This window comes from Kwoniella dendrophila, chromosome 3 (genome assembly GCF_036810415.1).
Source record: "Kwoniella dendrophila CBS 6074 chromosome 3, complete sequence".
In the NCBI taxonomy this organism is placed as follows: Eukaryota; Fungi; Basidiomycota; class Tremellomycetes; order Tremellales; family Cryptococcaceae; genus Kwoniella; species Kwoniella dendrophila.
The window spans coordinates 1,182,572-1,202,089 of record NC_089478.1 but is presented as its reverse complement, the minus strand read 5'-3'; the positions used below and the strand labels follow the sequence as shown (position 1 = coordinate 1,202,089).

The following is a 19,518-nucleotide window of genomic DNA, read 5'->3' as shown; positions in this document are numbered from 1 at the left end:
TAGGACACTTGGTTTTGAACAGTCCGTTCGAAATCTCCTCCCCTTGAGCCAGACGGTTCCAAGTAACCTGGGTTCGAATCCCAGTAAGACCTTGATTTTTTGCATTCTGGTAAGCAGCAGTCTTGCAGATAGATATATCAGATAGATAACTTGATGATTATATGCGCTAGCTATTAGCGGAAGTGTCCGCTCGTGTGTCATTTTATTTTTCTCCACTTTTTGCGGTTGCATAATTGTTGCTTTTCAACTTTTTATGAGAGATTGATCATCATTGATATCTATTTGCCTGGTTCACTAAAACGATCATAGAAGGTAGCTTGCTACACATAGCACGTCACAGCAAGATGGTAAGCTCTCTATACTTAGTCCTATGCTGCTTCAGCCAATCGAATCGAATTAACAATCATGTGTTTTTAGCCACCCAGAACAAAAGCTCAAAGTTCAGGTCTCGGTAAAGCCTTGATCAATCGAAAGGCTAAAGAAGCCGTTGCACCACAAGAATCACAGTTGGTGAGTGCTTATAAGAGTCTGGAGTATCATATGTCGAGATAAACAATCTAATCCTGTGTTTGCTTGTCCCGCAGTATACTTTGGATGAATCTAATCCACTTCAATCGATCACTCATGAAAGAGATCTAGATAATTTCTTGGCAAATGCTGCTTTGGCAGATCATGATTTCACCACTGGTAAGTCAATCATACTTGGACTCATCACTATAAATGCGAAAGCTGACATACTGACGCTCTTAATCCTGCAGAACGATCAAAGATGAGAATTATAAGTGCACCTAACATGCCTGCACCAACGACGAATCCATTCTTGTTGACCGCTCAACAGGAGAAGGAAGTTGTGAAGAAGAAGAGTCGACTGTCTAGTGATTTGAAAGTACCTAGAAGGTGAGCTGAACCGAAGGCTCATATGAATCTAGCTGACTCATCTTCCGTTCTGTTACCCAAAGGCCGCATTGGACAAGAAGTATGACTAGACTGGAATTAGAGAAACAAGAGCGAGATTCATTTGTAGAGTGGAGGAGGGATTTAGCTCAGTAAGTCACTTGTGTGACTTCAGACTATCTTGATGCTCCTGGTGTAGTATGACTGATATGACAAAACTTTATAGATTAGCAGAACGTTCAGAATTACTCATGACACCTTTTGAGAGAAATATACAACTGTGGAGACAATTATGGAGAGTTTTGGAACGATCACACTTAATAGTGCAAATTGTAGACGCTAGAAATCCATTAGGTTTTAGATGTGCCGATTTAGAAGATTACGTCCAAGAAATAGGAAGTGATGAGAACGATGAAGAAATAACGGTACCAGGAAAAGGAAAAAGAAAGAGTTTGTTATTGATAAACAAGGCTGATTTGTTGACTTACGATCAAAGGTAAGTCACACTCCAAAGGCTACTTCATCAATCCTGTCAAGCTAATGATTCTTGGTATAGACTGAAATGGGCAGAGTATTTCGAAAAGAACAACATATCATACGCTTTCTTCTCTGCTGCTAATGCCGCTGCTTTGCAAGAACAAGCTGAAAAACAAAGGCAAAGACAAGCTGGCGAATATCCTCCCGAGCAACAAGGTGAAGAGGATGAAGCGGAAGAAGAAGAAGATGTTGCTGAAGAAGCTGGATATGTCTCAGGAGAAGAAGTAGAACCCCAATCTGCAGAAAATGAAGAAGAGGAAGAGGAAGACATTGAGGAAGAGGAGGATGTCGAAGATGAATTGGCGGAGAAAGTGGAGAAAACTAAACTTGATGGAGATTACGAAGAAGGATGGTCAACCGAAGGCGAAGGCGATGATCGTGAGCAGCTTGAAGGAGAGGTTGAAGAAAAGCTTGCCCAAGGAGAGAAACTGTCTTTAGAACAAGTAGCTAAAGATATCGCTGCTAAATACGGAAGTCCACCTGAAGGCGAAGAGGAGAATATCAGAACAAGAGTTTTATCTGTTACTGAATTGGAAGATTTGTTCATGAACTCTGCTCCTGATATCAAAGGTACGTTGCAGTAACAACCAGTCATATACTTCCTCTACTGACTTCAACGTTGACTTCTCGTAGAATTCGCTACACCTCAGAATCCTGACCCTGTCAAATTAATGGTTGGTTTAGTCGGATACCCTAATGTTGGTAAATCATCTACTATCAATGCTTTATTAGGTGCAAAGAAAGTTTCAGTATCAGCTACACCTGGTAAAACCAAACATTTCCAAACTCTTGTCCTTTCAGATACAGTAACATTATGTGATTGTCCAGGTTTAGTTTTCCCACAATTCGCCAATACACAAGCAGATATGGTTGTCGATGGTGTGTTACCGATTGATCAAATGAGAGAGTATTCAGCACCAGCAGATTTGATTTGTAGGAGAATACCGAGAGATATCATCGAAGGTACTTATGGTATCAGAATTGATGTTAGAAGTGTAGAAGATGGTGGTTCTGGTCAAGTTGGATGGGAAGAATTCTTATCTACCTATGCTAGTGAGTTCACACTCATCACAAGATGTTCTGCTGTTTAAGCTCTGACTGATGTTTTGCCAACTATCAGTTGCAAGAGGTATGACCCGATCTTCTTTCGGTATGCCCGACACATCTCGAGCAGCAAGAGTGGTATTCAAAGATTACGTTAATGCTAAATTACTATATGCTCACCCACCTCCTGGCGTCGATGCTGATCAATTTATGGAATCCTCAAGAGCTATAACTTTAGCTAAAATTGAAGAAGCTTATGAAAATGGTAGAAAGAGAGCACCTGTCACACATGTATCCAAGAATGCTGATACATATGTAAAACCTGCTGGTTCTGGATCAGGTGATATATTAGGTGAAGGACAAGAAGGAGGGGAATCGTCAAATGCAAGGGAAAGACAATTAACTACAAGACAAATTAAAGCTAATGCAGCTTCAGCCCCAATGAGATCAGGTAAAGAAAAAGCTTCTGCATTAGATAACGTTTATTTCAATGAAGCTGGTGCACAACCTAGATTAGTTGTTAAAGGTAGAAATCAAAAATTAGATTTACCTGAAGGCGGTCAATCTTATGCTAGATCAACACAATATCCACATCAAAGAATGCTAGGTCCAGATGGTATGCCTGTGATAGGTAGAAATCAAAAAGATCTATCAGGCGCAGAAAATGGTAAAAAACATTTTAAGAGGAAAGAAGGTAAAAAGAGATCTGGTAGAGGTTATGATTAAATCGTATATATACATACGTGTGTTACATTTCAGCATAGCATAATTTACCCCTTGATTAAAATAGTGCGACTCGGAGACCGGGTTTCATCTTTTCATGTTACAAACCACACACTCACATGCACCATCATTACATCATTATACCTTGGTTAACCTCCGAGCAAGCGCACCAAGGGTAGCATTTGGCAATTATCAAACATGCTAAAGTAAAATGTAAGGACCTTGAGGAGAATGAACTGACTTAGTAGCCATTCGAAACGGATCCATACATCGCTTTCATTCAACAAGACCTTCACACTCCTTTCATTTGTGACGATGCGTAGGAGTGACTAATAATCTATTCAATCATCTTACTAATTATTATCCATTTTCGGACACCATAAAGGATGCTCGGCTATAGCGAACATCGCAGTCATAGGCTGTTCGGCTTCAGCATGTCAGACAGGAGGAGACTCGATGTGTTTGAATTCACGCATATAAATACCGAGTTTCCAAACAGCACGAGACGGAGTCGTGCCCGCTTCGAACTTGAACTTACTTTCTCAACGAACAACCTTACTGAGTAACTATCTGTATCATTACATACATATTCGAGCAAACAATTAAATATGGTGCAACTCACTACTCTAATTACTTGTCTCGCCCCCATCGCTTTACTTCCTAGTGTACTGGCTGCTTCTGGGACTGTCAAGGTAACAGCTTCTGATTCCACTATCAGGTCTGGAGTAGGTGGTGTAACCAGTCAATCTTTCACATTTGACGATTCAAAACACGAAGACTCATTCAACTGGGTTGGAACAGGATCAGACTTGAAGAACGGTTGGTCACAAGAGGTGAGCCATACGCTGTCGAATGATTGAATGTCATCTGCTAAGGCTTTGTAAAGATGAACGCTAATCGTATTGTACTATATACTATGTATTACTTAATATACTCTAGTGCTCAGTCTCAGCAGATGTCGGGTTTACCGGTAAGGTGGAATTCCAAATTAGAAACCAACCCGCTGGATTTGTGGGTCCAAGAGATTCGGGAGCACACATCTCATGTACTTGTACAACCAACTGTGACGGTGCACCATACGTTAACTCTGTAAGTTGGTATTCTAAGTTAATTAGAGTGATATTCACTATGCACGAATGCTGATCGAATCATTGATGGTAATTCCTCAGAGCGCCTAGGCGATACAATAGGTCGAGTCATTATATCGAAATGATAGGCTCAGTTGGGATTCTAAGGTAGAGAATTGCAGTACTGTCGTGGTATTTGTAGCCGTAGATTCATGTATACAGTATACTTTCTTTACATGTATTTACTTAGCCAGGTGTACACATAAGTGTGTCGAACACAAAACATACCGCCCTAGGAAACCTATTCTACCGTTGAATCCATCCAACAACTACCACCACTGTTTGTGGAACTCCAATTACGAACGCATGAGGAGATGCACGGAGATTCACGGAGATTCACTCTATCAGTACAATTATTGTCAATTATCCCTGATACGCATTGATACCCCTAGAACAAATCAAGGACGCTTCATTCTAACCAAAAAGCCCTGAAAGACGGTTCACTGCTACAGAACATGTAGAACAAAGAAAGGACACGTCTATACGTTGAGATCCAGCACTCAGTGTTAGTACAGTATATAAGCAGGTGGCAACGGATGATTTTGTCACTGGATGTTTTAACTCATGCTACATTATCGATGGTTACCCGATAATACAATATGATTCATTTGAATACTCTGATCGCCTGCCTATCACCACTTGCTTTACTTCCCAGTACACTGGCTGCTACTGGAAGCGTAACCGTCAACTTTCCGCCTGATTCACTGGTTGCTGACACGGGTAAAAAACTAGAATTAGCGAGCAAGAAAGACTTCCAATTCACTGATTATCAATACAGATTTGACTTCAGTTGGATGGTAAAATTAAATGAAACCAGACAGCTTGCTGAATTTGTGAGTTTCCTTGACGACATTAGTCTTTATTAATGTTACCCTTATCTACAGCCACTTTCATAGTCATCGGGTCAGCCTAGCTGGGCATTACGCAGGAGATCCTTACTGATACAGAAATTGCTTCAATACTATTGTCTTCTGCCATTCACCCAAAATATCATCTCCAATCGAATATCTTAGTGTACAGTGTGTTGTATTACTGATAACGAGTATGCATATACGTCTATATCTGTCTATATGCTTGTATAATGTGTTACAATATGTATAATAGTACAATAAGGATATCTAAGCAGCTCGACGAAGGTCGCGGATACTAGTCTAAGTAAAATTTTACAGTACTACTTAATGCTTACGTAATACAACACAGTGTGGGCTGAGGACAATTTCAACGATCATGTAGACTTCACTTTGAGAGCGGAGAAAGCAGGCTTTGTGGGTGATAAAAATAAATCTGTACATATCAAATGTACTTGCGTGGAGCAACCTGGAGCGGATGACCAACCTGATGAGACTCAATGTGACGAAGCACCCATTGTGGATTCAGTAAGTTGTAGGAATCTGTACTAATCCTCAGCGTCTTATATAGAGATGCATGATGTATATGATAGGACTTACCTGTACTAATCCTCAGCGTCTTATATAGCGATGAGGAGAAGTACAAGTATGAAATGATATGAAAGGTTAAATATATATACAGGATGAAGTGACACGTAGAGCGTCTAAGTATAATTACGTAATGTGATTTACAACATAAGTCTCATCAGTTCGTGTTCTGTACTTCTCCAATAGATGGGCAATTAATTTTGACTGATCACCTCTGCTTCCTTACTTGCCTTGCGTAGACCACCTAATATCTCTATTGTTGTGGAGGCAGGTTAGTTAAATTCTCATATCGCGCTCATTCTTATTTGTACTTCTTCATTCATGCAATTCGTCACAACGATATTATCCCCTATGATTATGCCATTTTGGCACAGTCCATTGACATAAAGTCTTAGTGTTTTCTGTACCGGCGAAGGCTTGATCTCAGAGACGCTAATGTGTATGATGTACACATGTCGTATACAGTGTCGTGATAAGCACAGCGCTGTGCCACATTTGCCAGTGCGCCCGTGATGATGTGAATTTTGGCCATATAATTATAATACCACATGACTGAGAAAGGATGCTGCATACAAGCGCCTGATTATTCAGCACATTGAAAGGTGTGACTCATGTTTACAGTAAGGATAATGCCCCTTAGCGGCGATCTGCCTACAATCATAAAGATTGCTCAATTTTGTCGGTTTCAAAGGGCCAATACTTAATGATCAAAGGGGCATTCTCATCTTTTGTTGACTAAACGAAGCACAAATGTAGCAGTTGAAAGAATGGTCGGCTTTGCACGCTGAAAATGATATATTACACAACAAAACGGGTATAAATACAGTCCGTGGTCTAATCAACCTTTATTAACTAATCTCCCAAACCATTATTCGGTAGCAAACCTTGTCGTTATGGTCCTCTTTCGCAATTTGTCCATTTGCCTTTTCTCGTTCCTATCAGTTCCCCCGACACTGGCTGCCTCGGGAACAGTCAAAGTGAATTTAGATGGTGGAGTTATAAGAGGGTTCGGTACCGATGCAATCGTAGAAGATCGAATGAAAGAGTTTCACTTTGATGATAACAAACACGAAGAAACTTTCCGATGGTATGGAGACCAATGGGGCCAAAACGTGAGTCTCATGCTGATTGAGAGTATGGGGAAGGCTGATTATCGCCTGTGGCAGTGTCGAATCAGGGCAGATGATGGCTTTGATGGAAGTGTAGAATTCACCTTGAGACTCAAAAAGAACGGATTGGAAGGGCCTAAAGATGGACCAGCACATATCAAATGCACCTGCAGCGAGCCAGGAAATATCTGTGATGATGTACCTAAAGTTGATTCGGTAAGTCATACCCGTCCAGTGATGCCTGTCACTTCGGACAGCCAACTACATGACAGAAGAATAATGAATACTGAGATACTGTGATCCGCTTACATCATGTAGACTTCCTAAATCGGATTTCTAAAGGTGATTAGGTCGGAGCGGAACAAGACTACCGAATACTATCCATGTGCAGTATGCCTGGCGAATCAGTTCAACGACAGTTTAGTGGTTCATATATAACATTTTCGTCTTTATGTACAGTATAACATACAGTGCTTATGCATATACATGATAGTACGCTCGCTATCGAAGTGGAGCGCCTAACACAGAACCCAGGGTGTGTTGCGTTTAAGCTGTGTAATTTTAGCTTCCTGATGAAACACACCAATGGATCAGACCCTATACTTGTTTTGTGGCACTGCTCTCAATGCCGAACATGAATGCGGCGGTGCAACTAATTGTTTCATCCTGTCGGCATATCCACCCCCTGAACTCCTTGATTGCGAGCATTAATGAAGGTCATTCCTTTATGACATACGTGAAAGGAGCCCATTCCTTATGTAAGTTCCTTGTTCATCCACTAAGACGACTCTGTGCTATAAAAACCTCGTCCGGATCTTTTCTTCCCCCTCTTGTCCTAACAGTTTTCTACTTTTTACATTTACCTTGACGCATTGATTTCCAACATGGTTCAATTTACAACTTTATTCCTTTATCTTGTGTCTTCCACACTTATCACCAGCGTACTAGCAAAGGATGGCCATATCGTCATCAAGCTACCTAAGTCCACAGCTGTAAGAACGGAGGATATAGCTTCAGATCAACCACCTAAATCTAAAGATCGTGTTCAATGTTCCTTCAACGACAAAGGAGAGGGTAGTTGTAAATTTGATTGGTACGGTCCTGTCAAGGAATCTAGCGTAGACAAGATTTCCTCGAGAGCTTGGTTACAACACGTATGTCATCGTTATTCTCAGCGCTCAGCCTGATAGGGTGGGGCTAAGAAATCTAAATTTCTGACTTAACTTTGGCCATATTGTAGTGTGATATCTGGGTTGATCCCGGGTTTGATGAAGATGAATTAATCTTCAAGCTGAAAGACAATTCAGCGGGGCTTGAAGGAGATAAAAATGAAAAGGCCCATATCAAATGCGACCCGGATAGATGCTTCATAGACAATTGCGCCATTCCTGTTGTAAATTCGGTAAGTCAATACCAAAAACTGGCATCTAGAGTCGGATAGAGAGTATCTTCGATAAGAGCTAACATTGTTGTTGTACTTGTAGGATGCTTAGTATCCCGATCATGCGTCATACCTTTAGGCTGGTAGAAACGATTGATTGGTGTTAGAAGATTTTGCTTAGCCTACAAGGATTTCCCCTGTGTCGAGCTACCCAGATCTCATTTTCTGATCTAGTATACATATTTTAATCACGAGCACTATGTAAATATATATGCATACCCATTATCAATAAGGGAATAATTGGGTAACTTTGTTGCCAATAATTCGGTTCCGGACCTTAACCAACGATACTCTGTACACTTTTGCAAACCACCTGCTAAGCTTAAGCCGGACACTGCATAGTAATACTGAAGTATACTATGAGTTGATTCTATAAGCTTGTTCACTTCTCATTTAGATGGCATACCTACATAGATGAGGTAGTTGTAGATCATTGTAATCATGTAAGATCTTACGGAATGTTTTCTTGTCGTTACAACAAGAAGATGCCATATGTTGTATTACTGATAACGAGTATGCATATACGTCTATATCTGTCTATAAGCTTGTATAATATGTTACAATATGTATAATAGTACAATAAGGATACCTAAGCAGCTCGACGAGGGTCGCGGATACTAGTCTAAGTAAAATTTTATAACGCTACTTATTGCTTACGTAATCCAACACCATAGATTGTTCATTCACTCAAAACGGACTTTTAGTCAAGGCGACATTCAGATCATTTTTGTATGCTGCATGACGGGGCAAAACATGATAGAGGTGAGTCAATGTTGTTTCCGATTACATAGCGCCTGACTCCAGGCGAAACCGCTAAACAAAGCTAGATCAGTTGAATGACTAATTCCGCGACATTTGCCCTTAAGATTCAAGGTAGTCCTTTCGACAAGCGCATAACAGCCTGCTGATTGAAGGGATAATTAAAACTTCTCCTGGATACTGAAAATCCCCCCACACTGAGCTCATATGACCCGATAGACAAAGGAGTTGTGGGGCGAGCCAGCTTTATCACCGTATTGATGACGTGCTGGCTTGATATAAAAGGTGGGGAGCTTTGCTTTATGAGGTTCTGCTCGCGATCTACCCCTCATTCTTGTTATATAATTATCACGTCTGATACAGAGCACACTTTTAGGCAGGCCCATCAATACAGTACAGTATGTTCAAGACCGCCATTACAGTTCCCCTTCTTGCTTCGTCCGCGTTACTTCCTATTGCTCTTGGGCAAGCAGACTTCAAAGGAGTTTCCGTGAAATTTCCTGACGGTACAAGTTCTGAATACGAAAATGATCCGGCAACAAGAGAGAAAGACGCTCACGTGAGAGACTTCCCATTTACCAAGGCCGGCGGTGATGGTCAAAAGTTGTATTTTCAATGGTATGGTTCTGAGGTATCAGATGGCGTTTATGCTTGGGTACAAACTGTACGTCCTTTCTCTCCCAGCTCTCGAGCCAGATCGACTAATGCTTTGGTGGGGTCAACTCAGGATAGCTAACCCTACATTTCATTGAATATGTACACATATACAGTGCGACCTCTGGGCGGACGAAGGCTTTGATGAACAACTAGATTTTACGCTTAGAAAGGAAAAAGCAGGTTTTGCAGGCAAGAAAGATGGAAAAGCCCATATCAGATGTGGAAAAGCAGAGTGTCACATTGGCGCCTGTGAGGGAGAGAACGTAATTCCTTTCGTAGATTCAGTAAGTTTGTCTCAGATATTTGCCTCCAAGCCTATAATAACGAATGTTTGTGCCATTTCACAGACCGTCTGATCAGTTAAGATCTTGCTATACAAATGGGTAACAAGACATCTATCGGTTGTAGATCCCTGATACACGATTACTCCTTTATGAATTGCATTTTTAATACACTGGCGTTGGGAGATTTACGTCAGGAAGCTATAGTGTGCATTCAGATGAACTTCGATAACACCTCACGAAATCAGTGATGCGCTTATGTCACTGTAGCGCGCAGCTATTTAGTCTGCGAAGCGGAGAGCAGTGAATTCGAGAGATAATCTTGTGATTCGTGGCATGCGACTTGTGCAGTAGATGCTAGGACGAGAGCCCTTGAATTTGCAGGATTAGTCAGATGGCCTGGTTAATTATAGGTATCAAGTAATTGTCTTTCAAGCATCGGCAAAGAAATTTTTCGGTATTATGTCGCGCAAACCATTACCGCTAGCCTACGCCTCGCTCTTTGGTTACATCTCATTGCATCACCTGAAAGTCAATGGACATAAAACTCGGTAGACAATTAGAGTACTCAATTTCCTACTGAAAATGTTCAGCAAATCTCGGTTTACGCATTCTTATGAGTGACGTTAGATCATGGCGCAATTGATTACCGCTAGACATTACCGCTTGCAAATTTCGATCAGACGTCCCACTTTCACCCCTAAAGTAGTTCCCAATGTGGTATTAGTTGTAGCTCTTTTACGAATCACCAATTCTTGACTCCTGGTGGGAGCTCGCTTTGACAGAGGACAAAGAAACAACGGCTCAGAGGTAATTACACACCACTGATCGGCATATGTAGCTGACTGTTCTCAGGAGTACAATTCAAAGGATTTGTCCGATAAACGATGTTTCAAGGAGAGCCCCGAGACCCCCTTGCAATGATTCCTACCATCTGATCTGCCTTAAATGGGGTGTGACATGCGATATCTGGCAATCGAGACCTTCAACCGAGAGCTAGATGATCAAAACGCGATTCAGGGCCACATAAAATGGGTAACAAGGAGATGCATTGATGATCTGCAGGCGCCTTAAGGACACATGGGTGTTTCATGCCTGATGGGGATTATTGATAACAAATCTTTCTCCTCCTTTCAATCCATCTTAATCATTGACTTTCATCACAATAATAGAGGAGAATGGAGGTCTATACTTTTAGCTTTACAGAAAAGTGTATTTATAGCGTGATTCAGATCAACGTCATAGGGTACCCTTGGATTTTTATCCAGTTTGTCGAGACTCGCAGTAAGCTCTTGTGGATAGATATAACCAAATACACTACTAAGAGATAACTGAAACTTTTTATTCTTATACATCTGCTCGACTTCGCCATATCTCGCCTTCGGAAACATGGTCTCATTCACCTCTATGGCACTTGGCTTACTATGTTCAGTAGCAACGATTCCGAATACTGTGATCGCTGAAACAGATATTGGACACATCAAAGTGCATTTCCCAGCCGATACTTTCTCTGAAACCTATACGGATGATCCGTCGGGTCATCGTCAGTATGAAAGTTTTAAGGGCGGATTAAGGGATTTCACCTTTGTAAATGCCGAAAAAGGTGATGTGGCCACCATAGTATTCAACTGGTATGGAACTATGGAACAAGGTCCTCAATCAGATGATATCAACGATTATATCACTCAAAATCGTTTAGCCTGGGGGCAAAAAGTAAGTTTTCAAGATAAGACACAGTATGCAGTTTACTGCATATGGTTTTACTCATTCCTAAAATCTTTCTCTTCTTTCGATACACAATTACACGACTGGAACAGCCTATTGAAATCTTTTCTTTTCTTCTTGCTATGCATTTGCGTAGTGCACGATCTCGGTCGAAAAAGGCTTTACAGACACAGTCGAAATATCTTTAAGAAACCAACGAGAAGCATGGCCTGACCAATCCCAATTCAAGTTGGTCAAGTTCGATTGTGATGCCAATTATTACCTCAATCTGGCTTTTGATATAAATCAGGTTCCAAGTCTCCACTAGTGTAAGTGTAAGTCTTTCACCATGACTCAATTGGTAGAAGTAACCTGAACAATCGCCATACTCCCCTTCGGTCAAGCGATTCGCGCACGTGTAAATGTTCGTCGATATTCACATACAGCCTGCTGACCTATAATTATGTGTCCCATTTAGGCATCTCATGGAGACGAATCGAACGGGTAGCTACTTCAATAGGACTTACCTTGAGATTTCTAGTTGGGGAGAGATTGTTTAGCCCAAGGGGATCTTGTACAGTCGCCTATCACTTTACTACCTTACTGACAGACAACCCAAAACGTCAGAAGGAGTCCAAGCTTATGCATTTCTATGTCTATATGTATCGTTCACACACTTGTTCCGTTGTTCGGGATTGAACTCACGCAGTCAGCTATTTGCTTTCAGACATCCTGCATCAGGAATCTATATCATATATCACATAAGCAATCTAACCACTCAGCACGTTCACCTTATATCCTCCCCTTTACATGTTGAAACTACTCATCCCTCTTTCCTGTGCTTGTTGTTCTCCTCTTCGTATCCAGCACTGAGAATAACAAGTACAGGGCCTTACATCAACAGCCTTTACCCTGACAGTCATTCCGGTGAGATAATTTAGAAAACAAAGACAATTCTGAGAATTATGCCTAAAAGTTTAGTGTCTGTCAAGGCGGTTGGAACATTCCGGTATACTGTATGTACCCCCTCGTTTTCCCTAACTGTATGCATTCATAACAAATTCTCAATACATTATCATGTTCTCTAACTCTGTCCCGAGTCTTATGATAAATGAGCCATGTATGCATGAGAAAAGTGAGATTGTTTTTCACCTGTTAAAGAAGCCGTATGGGTTCACGCGCTTTATCCGGTTTGTCCTGTATTTTGCTTTTAGCGTGCCACACCTCTTCACAGGACATTCAACTGAGATTTATCTGCCGATCATCCAGGAGAGCTCAATGAGAGTACCTAACGTATATGATGGTGTCCAAAATTGAGTGACAAACGAAATGAAAGGAACCCCTTGTTGTCATGATGTAGCAAATTCCTAGATTGGTTGCCACAGTGAAAGGTGTGGTTTACCCAATATCCTTTGTCACAATCAAGCGTCATTTTGATTGATTGATCGATTTCTCACATGATCAATACCCCTCTCAATCAAATTTAGCTCCAATTAAGGGGAGAACGGGATGAAATTTCTGATATTTAGGCTCAGTGAACTGACGGTAACAGGTATAAAAACGCTCGTTTATTACAACGAGCACGTCACTGAGGATTCCACTTTCTTTCCCGTACTCCTAAGCCTGTCTAAGACGGTAAATAACCACAATACCTTGCAATTCAATTACTCATCTTCGTAATGGTTTATCTTACTACGATAATCTCAACTTTGATCCCTGCGATCGCATTCATTCCAACTGCGGTATTTGCTGATAGAGGACATGTCAAAGTCATCTTTCCATCCGATACGGTATCGCAACGTACAGGTGATGTAAGCGTAAATGATCCACCAATGATAGGTGGACTTAGAGATTTCGAACTGGTTGTCGAGAAGGAAGGTGATATAGCTGAAATCCCGTTTGCTTGGACTGGTTATCCAAAAGGGCAACCTGATTCAAAGGATGAACAATGGGGTTTAAAAGTACGTGGGTTTATGAGTTGAGTGCTATGACATCACGCTAATACTCTGCCAGTGCAAAGTTTGGGCTGAAAAAGGTTTCAATGAAGATATTGAATTCACCTTGAAATATGAAGTAGATGGACTTGCGGGACCAAGAGATAAAAAGGCTCACATCCGTTGTGAGAACCCACAATGCTATGTAGATACTTGTGCATTTATTCCTGAAGTCGATTCGGTAAGTTTACTTTTGTGAGCAGTGAAATTCAAGCTACATGTTGCTGATATGCTACATATTATTGCTGTACATGCACGACACAACAGACCTAATAGGTAATCATTGGACCTCGTTCCGCTGTTCAATAAAAAACGGAAGTCTGTCCTTATCACACGTAACTTATCTATTTTTAAATATATATCACTTATGATCTGTAGTCAGTGACTATTACTTTAGTACAGATGCATATCGGTACTTTCTGGTTACATATATCGTCCATACAGGTGTGCAATGATATTTTAGCAACCTTGCGCGGAGCGATCGACGGGATCCATTGCTGAATATCACGTTCGTTGAGTTACAAGAGTGTGATTTTGGTCCGGTCATACAAGTAGTACCTTTCAATGGAAGCTACAGTAGACCAGCGCCACATAGGCGGAGATACTTTTTCTTAGCAACACAGTCCGCATATACAGATGTAGAGTACCGTGAAATCGCTGAAATACATATTGAATGATATTGTATGATCGCTTAAAATGGCGAAAGGAGATCGATTGAACGTGGAATGCTGTATGACATGTTCTCGGGTGCAAATGAGATTTCAGAAAGGATTCAAAGTCCAGATTGTCATTACTTGATAGCGCAACGGTATGAAGATGGAATGACAAACAATGGAAACAGATCATAAACCTCTCCTGTGTGTACGATTGTGTACCACGTTACAGATAGGGATATAATTGGAATAGATCGATTACATCCTTTGTGTTTGCTCAATCTCTTTGTCTCCTCAATCACAATGGCAATCTGGCTTTGTAAGTATCAATCGTTGAAACATGACTTTGTATATCAAGTAGACGACATAACTGACATCATAACAATTGGAAACCATATACATCGTTCAAGTAACAAGTATCAAATATCAAGTATCACGATACCTAGAATGAGCTCTCAAACAACTGCAATATTACATTACTGTATTCATCTTTATTTGGCAAGATGGTCAAATTCATCACACTTCTACTTACCATAATCTCGTCAATAACCTTATTTTCCAATACTGTACTTGGTGAAACTGATGTGGGTCATGTCAAGGTAATACTTCCCCTATATACATTTTCTCAAAATACCAATGACAAAGGTGAAGCTACTGAAAAACCTGATGATATGAATGGTGGTCTTCGAGATTTCACATTAGTCAATGAGAATGAGGGTGATATTGCCACAATTTGGTTCAAGTGGTATGGACCACCAGATTTATCTGTTTCTAATTCAGGGGAGAGAATATGGCAGCAACTGGTAAGCTACACAAAGGTCTCTGAAAATGAAAAAAACCAAGTAGCTGATCAATCTCGCACCACATTTGCTTATTCTGTTTTTGACTCGATTTGGATTCCCGGACAATCAAAAAATAAAATACTGGATTTTATAACACCTCGATCGAAAAAAAAAAAAATAGTGTAAAGTATGGGCAGAAAAAGGATTCAAAGAAACAATTGAATTTAAATTGAAACTTGATTCAAGGAATAGCTTGGGGAAGGACCAACAGATAAATTGGCTCATATTCAATGTTCATTACTGAGTAAGCATACTCCGCCTAAGTTAGACGGTACAGTCGATTTGGATGGGTTGGACGATTATCCTCACATTGATTCTGTAAGTGATAACTCAAATCACAACACTACAGTTGTCGATACTCTATCCTTGTTCAGAATCATTTTAAAAGGTTATTCTGAATGTGCGGAGCTAATACAGTTTCTATCTGATCTCCTCCTATTTCTGGCTGCTATATCTGTAGACTGCTTAAAGGGAATCGTTTCATTCAGTTCTCAGGAGACACTACAGAAAATATGTTCTTCACCGCTTGCGTGCTTACTGTTCTACACTATACTTTGCATACCGTATACATGTCTTTCCATAACTGTTATCGCATCTTTGCGTGGTCGATATTTCAATTCCCTTAGACAGTCGCATACGACTATGTACAGGAGCTCACACCGAAACATAGATTACCTCCACCGCAAGAAGGAGGGGGGGGGGGGGGGGGGGCTTTATGATTCTTCTCAGCTACTTTGCCAACTCAGTGCACATTCGATGAGGCATATATCGGCTTGCAAATCAATTGAGGGAAATCAGGAGCACGCAGATATTAGACACTTCCTCATTGCTACGTCAACAATCTTCTACTTTGTACTTCCGCGTTTGATCGCTTGATTTGTTAACCCCGTCGCAGCAACAATCTTGGATTCTGCCACAAATCAAAGACGAGCTGATTAGAGTGACATCTGGTGGAACACTCCTTTTCATTACGACTTGTCATCCTTTCTCAGGAATAACTAAATTACTGCACCACCTCTGTATCACTCCTTTGTCTTCTATTCCCAATATGCCATGATCAGTACGTGTGATTGTACGCCGGATGAAAGGATTCCTGATGCATTACAAGTAATCAAAGGCTTCTCCCATAACAAGTTCCTGTGGATTGTTTTCACGGCTTGTTCGAAAGTCCAATATATAGTATTTCAGGTCTGATTATATAAACCCAAATTCCGGATCAAAGATTGGGTTTCTATTGTTACACTCGCATCTCTTACCGAAGTTTGGGTTCCTATAATCAGCAATAGTATTTCGATCTAGCTTAACCTTATCTTGTAGATCAAAATCTAATTACAAAGCAGAATGGTTTATTACATTACTACCTTATTCACTTTACTTGCTACTTTGACTTTAAGTCTCGATAATGTAGCTGGTACCTATATACCCTCACAAGCGGAAACTTCTACGACTTTGAAGACTGACAATCACAATATCACCAGTAGAGCGACTGATATAGGTCATGTTAAAGTTATTTTCCCACCTGAAACATATTCAACTTGTAATGATGATGGTTTCAGTGGTGGATTAAGAGATTTTACACTTGTAAATGAAAATAAAGGTGATCAAGCTAAAATTGAATTTTTCTGGTATGGTCCAAAAACTACAGAGCAGAAACTCGTCAATGGCATTGATGGGTTTACATTGAATCGACCTTGGACTCAGATTGTAAGTTCAGCTCATTTTAGTTCAGTTTAGTTTTTTTTTTTTGTATCATACCGTTCTCCACTTTACTATTATTGAAAAAATCGATAATACTGTACTGTCAAGCTTTCGGGCGGATTAAATTTGGAAGCTTTGAGCTAATTTCTCTCCCTCTACCTGTATGATATACATAGTGTGAAGTTTCAGCTATAAAAGGATTTGAAGAAACAATTGAATATACACTGAGACTTGATAAAACTGGATTGGAAGGCCCTAAAAATCATCCATACGTTCATATTAAATGCGAAGAATATGGTTGTTTTGACCACCTTGGGTGTTCTAATATGCCTGTTATTGATTCTAATGTAAGTCTATAATCCGACATACTAGTACGGTAACGAATGAAGACAATGATTTTCACGCTCATTGTCTGTTGTTTATAACTGTATAGCTTATTTCGGAATAAATTCTCTTCTCTATTATTCCACGGTCGGATCATAATTGTATGATTTATGCAGAATACATCTACCCGAGTATATAATCTAAAACGTTGTAACAAGCAGCATTACTAATCCAATAATCCTGTGATGGAGAATATACTCATAGATCATCTTGATCAATACCTAATTCCTCTTCTTCCGTTGCATCTTTCTCGAAGAATTGTTTCCCATCTTTACCTATAACTTTATAATAAGCTTCTTCGCCTTGTTTCGCTTCCCAATCTAAACCTTCCGTCAAAAGTTCATCTCCTGCATAAGGTTTTAGTATTATTATACTGTCTGATGATTCTGGTATATCTGATGTTAGAGACAGTCTTGTGGATATATAGTATGATTCGAATATTGAATCTGAGGTGATTTTGTCCAAATACGGTTTAAGCATTTCAGATGGTGAGGTCGATTTAGCATTGGACGGTTCTTTACTCAAGGCAGTCGACAAGTAGATGATATCTAATTACCATCGTTAGCTAATCGATACATGTGAATGACATGAAATAGTCAGCTTACATTGACCTGGAGGACAACTTCCAGTTCCTTCACCGTTCACATAACATCTAACTACGTTATCCCCTTCTCTTGGGAATACAACTACAGCCGTATCATCATTCTCAATTTCCTCGTTATCGTCCTTCAAATCAGGATCCAAAGTATTACGGCGTAGTGCTGCTGGCAAGGTCTTTGTGATTGCCACACAGTGAGCAGTGATAAATTGCTCTTCTTGATTTGAATTTGTATATGACGATGAGTTGCGCTGTATCAAAACAGATGGAAGGTGATTCGGTGATGAGATAAGGTGAGATGCAGTGACTGGTCTTGGGTGGCATGGTAATTTAATCGAAACTCCTTCAGAAGTCGTTTCTATGGATGTTAGTGAAGCTGAAGGTCCCAAGACATACGTTCCTCCGAAGACTGCGCAAGCCCTGAATGAGAAGAATGAAGAATTATCAAATTAGGGATCTGCATTATATGTATTTCGGAAGGTATTTATTTTACTCACCTACAAAAACCTTGCGAGATTTCACCTGCACCACCATATTGACCTACTAAAAAAGCATTATTTCCATATCTACCTATTGATTTTAGATATCTCCTTGTACGTTGTAAAGCAGATAAAGTATTCTCTTGAGGTGAGGTACAATGTGATATAGCATAAATTATAGATTCAGATAATGAAGATGATAATGAGAATGTTTCTTGTAAGAATTGAATTAATGGTTGATTCTCTTTGCCTGAAAAAAGGTCAAATCATCGAGTTAATAAGAATGTGTGGCGATATCATTATTGTTATCCATATCGATATTGCTAATTGTAATATGGAACAACCTACCTTTTAGTAGATCGTCTTGTTCAAATTCACCAGCAGTGAATAATAAGAATTTCATTAACTTCCTTTTATCTATCAAAGAAATTGATTTATCTTTAAATATTTCTTCTTTACTTCCTGGTACTTTCCTAAATTTACCACTTTCTTCTTTTTCTGTTTGAGTAGATGTATATAAAGAAATAGAATCTAATATTCTAAATGATACATATTTACTTACATCAGAAGATATCAAAGTATCGATCAATTGACCTCTTGAAGGTAATATGGATGGAAATAATGATAATGAATATCTACGTTTGTTAAATTCTAATTCTTCTGTCAGACTCGTTGTTGAGCTTGATGAATACCTAATATGATATTTAGATGAATTACTAGAAGATGACGAAGCATGTTGATTTGACCAGTTTATCAATTCATCCAAAGTTAAAGAAGCTTGTTCACCACCATAATATTCATTTGGATCTAAATGTAATACACTTTTACCTGATTTAGCTAATGATGCGGCAGCAATACTTTCTGATAATCCTGTTCCGATTACTATTACATCGTAATGATCTGATTCAAGTTCTGGGTTTGACATGCTGTTGACCGAAGCTGTTTGCTATGTCTCGTAGATCTGTAGGGCTTCTTGTTATTCTTGATTGCATAGGTGTTTCAACAAGATATCATGAATCTCACTGTGGTATGCTTATATGCTTATTCATCGTTAATCTACTGTTGACTTTGAGACGCGTTTCAGCTTTAATCTATTGATCAAACAATTTACTTAATTTCGCCTCCCATATATGGTCATATATAACTTAAACACATAGT

The 19,518-nt window shown here is 39.9% G+C and overlaps 8 protein-coding genes across 8 annotated transcripts; 7 read left to right on the top strand and 1 right to left on the bottom strand.

The window, feature by feature from the left end:
- Nucleotides 1–344: 344 nt before the first annotated feature.
- L201_002753 (uncharacterized protein) lies at nt 345–3,201 on the top strand (the record flags this gene model as incomplete). The annotated part of the gene is made up of 9 exons (XM_066218522.1): nt 345–347; nt 418–510; nt 585–687; nt 759–897; nt 960–1,046; nt 1,121–1,390; nt 1,451–2,001; nt 2,065–2,484; nt 2,552–3,201. The coding sequence occupies 9 exons, from the start codon at nt 345–347 to the stop codon at nt 3,199–3,201; spliced, it is 2,316 nt and encodes a 771-aa protein (XP_066074619.1).
- Nucleotides 3,202–3,806: 605 nt separating this feature from the next.
- Nucleotides 3,807–4,432, top strand: L201_002752 (uncharacterized protein; the record flags this gene model as incomplete). Its single annotated transcript, XM_066218521.1, has 3 exons — nt 3,807–4,031; nt 4,138–4,287; nt 4,415–4,432. 3 exons carry the CDS (start codon nt 3,807–3,809, stop codon nt 4,430–4,432), a joined length of 393 nt encoding a protein of 130 aa, XP_066074618.1.
- Nucleotides 4,433–7,754: 3,322 nt separating this feature from the next.
- Nucleotides 7,755–8,363, top strand: L201_002751 (uncharacterized protein; the record flags this gene model as incomplete). The annotated part of the gene is made up of 3 exons (XM_066218520.1): nt 7,755–8,024; nt 8,111–8,272; nt 8,355–8,363. 3 exons carry the CDS (start codon nt 7,755–7,757, stop codon nt 8,361–8,363), a joined length of 441 nt encoding a protein of 146 aa, XP_066074617.1.
- Nucleotides 8,364–11,397: 3,034 nt separating this feature from the next.
- On the top strand, nt 11,398–12,040 carry L201_002750 (uncharacterized protein; the record flags this gene model as incomplete). The annotated part of the gene is made up of 2 exons (XM_066218519.1): nt 11,398–11,721; nt 11,870–12,040. 2 exons carry the CDS (start codon nt 11,398–11,400, stop codon nt 12,038–12,040), a joined length of 495 nt encoding a protein of 164 aa, XP_066074616.1.
- Nucleotides 12,041–13,391: 1,351 nt separating this feature from the next.
- L201_002749 (uncharacterized protein) lies at nt 13,392–13,905 on the top strand (the record flags this gene model as incomplete). The annotated part of the gene is made up of 2 exons (XM_066218518.1): nt 13,392–13,673; nt 13,726–13,905. 2 exons carry the CDS (start codon nt 13,392–13,394, stop codon nt 13,903–13,905), a joined length of 462 nt encoding a protein of 153 aa, XP_066074615.1.
- A 957-nt stretch (nt 13,906–14,862) lies between these two features.
- L201_002748 (uncharacterized protein) lies at nt 14,863–15,599 on the top strand (the record flags this gene model as incomplete). The annotated part of the gene is made up of 3 exons (XM_066218517.1): nt 14,863–15,162; nt 15,394–15,519; nt 15,576–15,599. The coding sequence occupies 3 exons, from the start codon at nt 14,863–14,865 to the stop codon at nt 15,597–15,599; spliced, it is 450 nt and encodes a 149-aa protein (XP_066074614.1).
- A 943-nt stretch (nt 15,600–16,542) lies between these two features.
- Nucleotides 16,543–17,347, top strand: L201_002747 (uncharacterized protein; the record flags this gene model as incomplete). Its single annotated transcript, XM_066218516.1, has 3 exons — nt 16,543–16,905; nt 17,076–17,246; nt 17,333–17,347. 3 exons carry the CDS (start codon nt 16,543–16,545, stop codon nt 17,345–17,347), a joined length of 549 nt encoding a protein of 182 aa, XP_066074613.1.
- Nucleotides 17,348–17,481: 134 nt separating this feature from the next.
- Nucleotides 17,482–19,285, bottom strand: L201_002746 (uncharacterized protein; the record flags this gene model as incomplete). The annotated part of the gene is made up of 4 exons (XM_066218515.1): nt 17,482–17,831; nt 17,889–18,301; nt 18,379–18,610; nt 18,709–19,285. The coding sequence occupies 4 exons, from the start codon at nt 19,283–19,285 to the stop codon at nt 17,482–17,484; spliced, it is 1,572 nt and encodes a 523-aa protein (XP_066074612.1).
- Between the last annotated feature and the right edge of the window lie 233 nt (nt 19,286–19,518).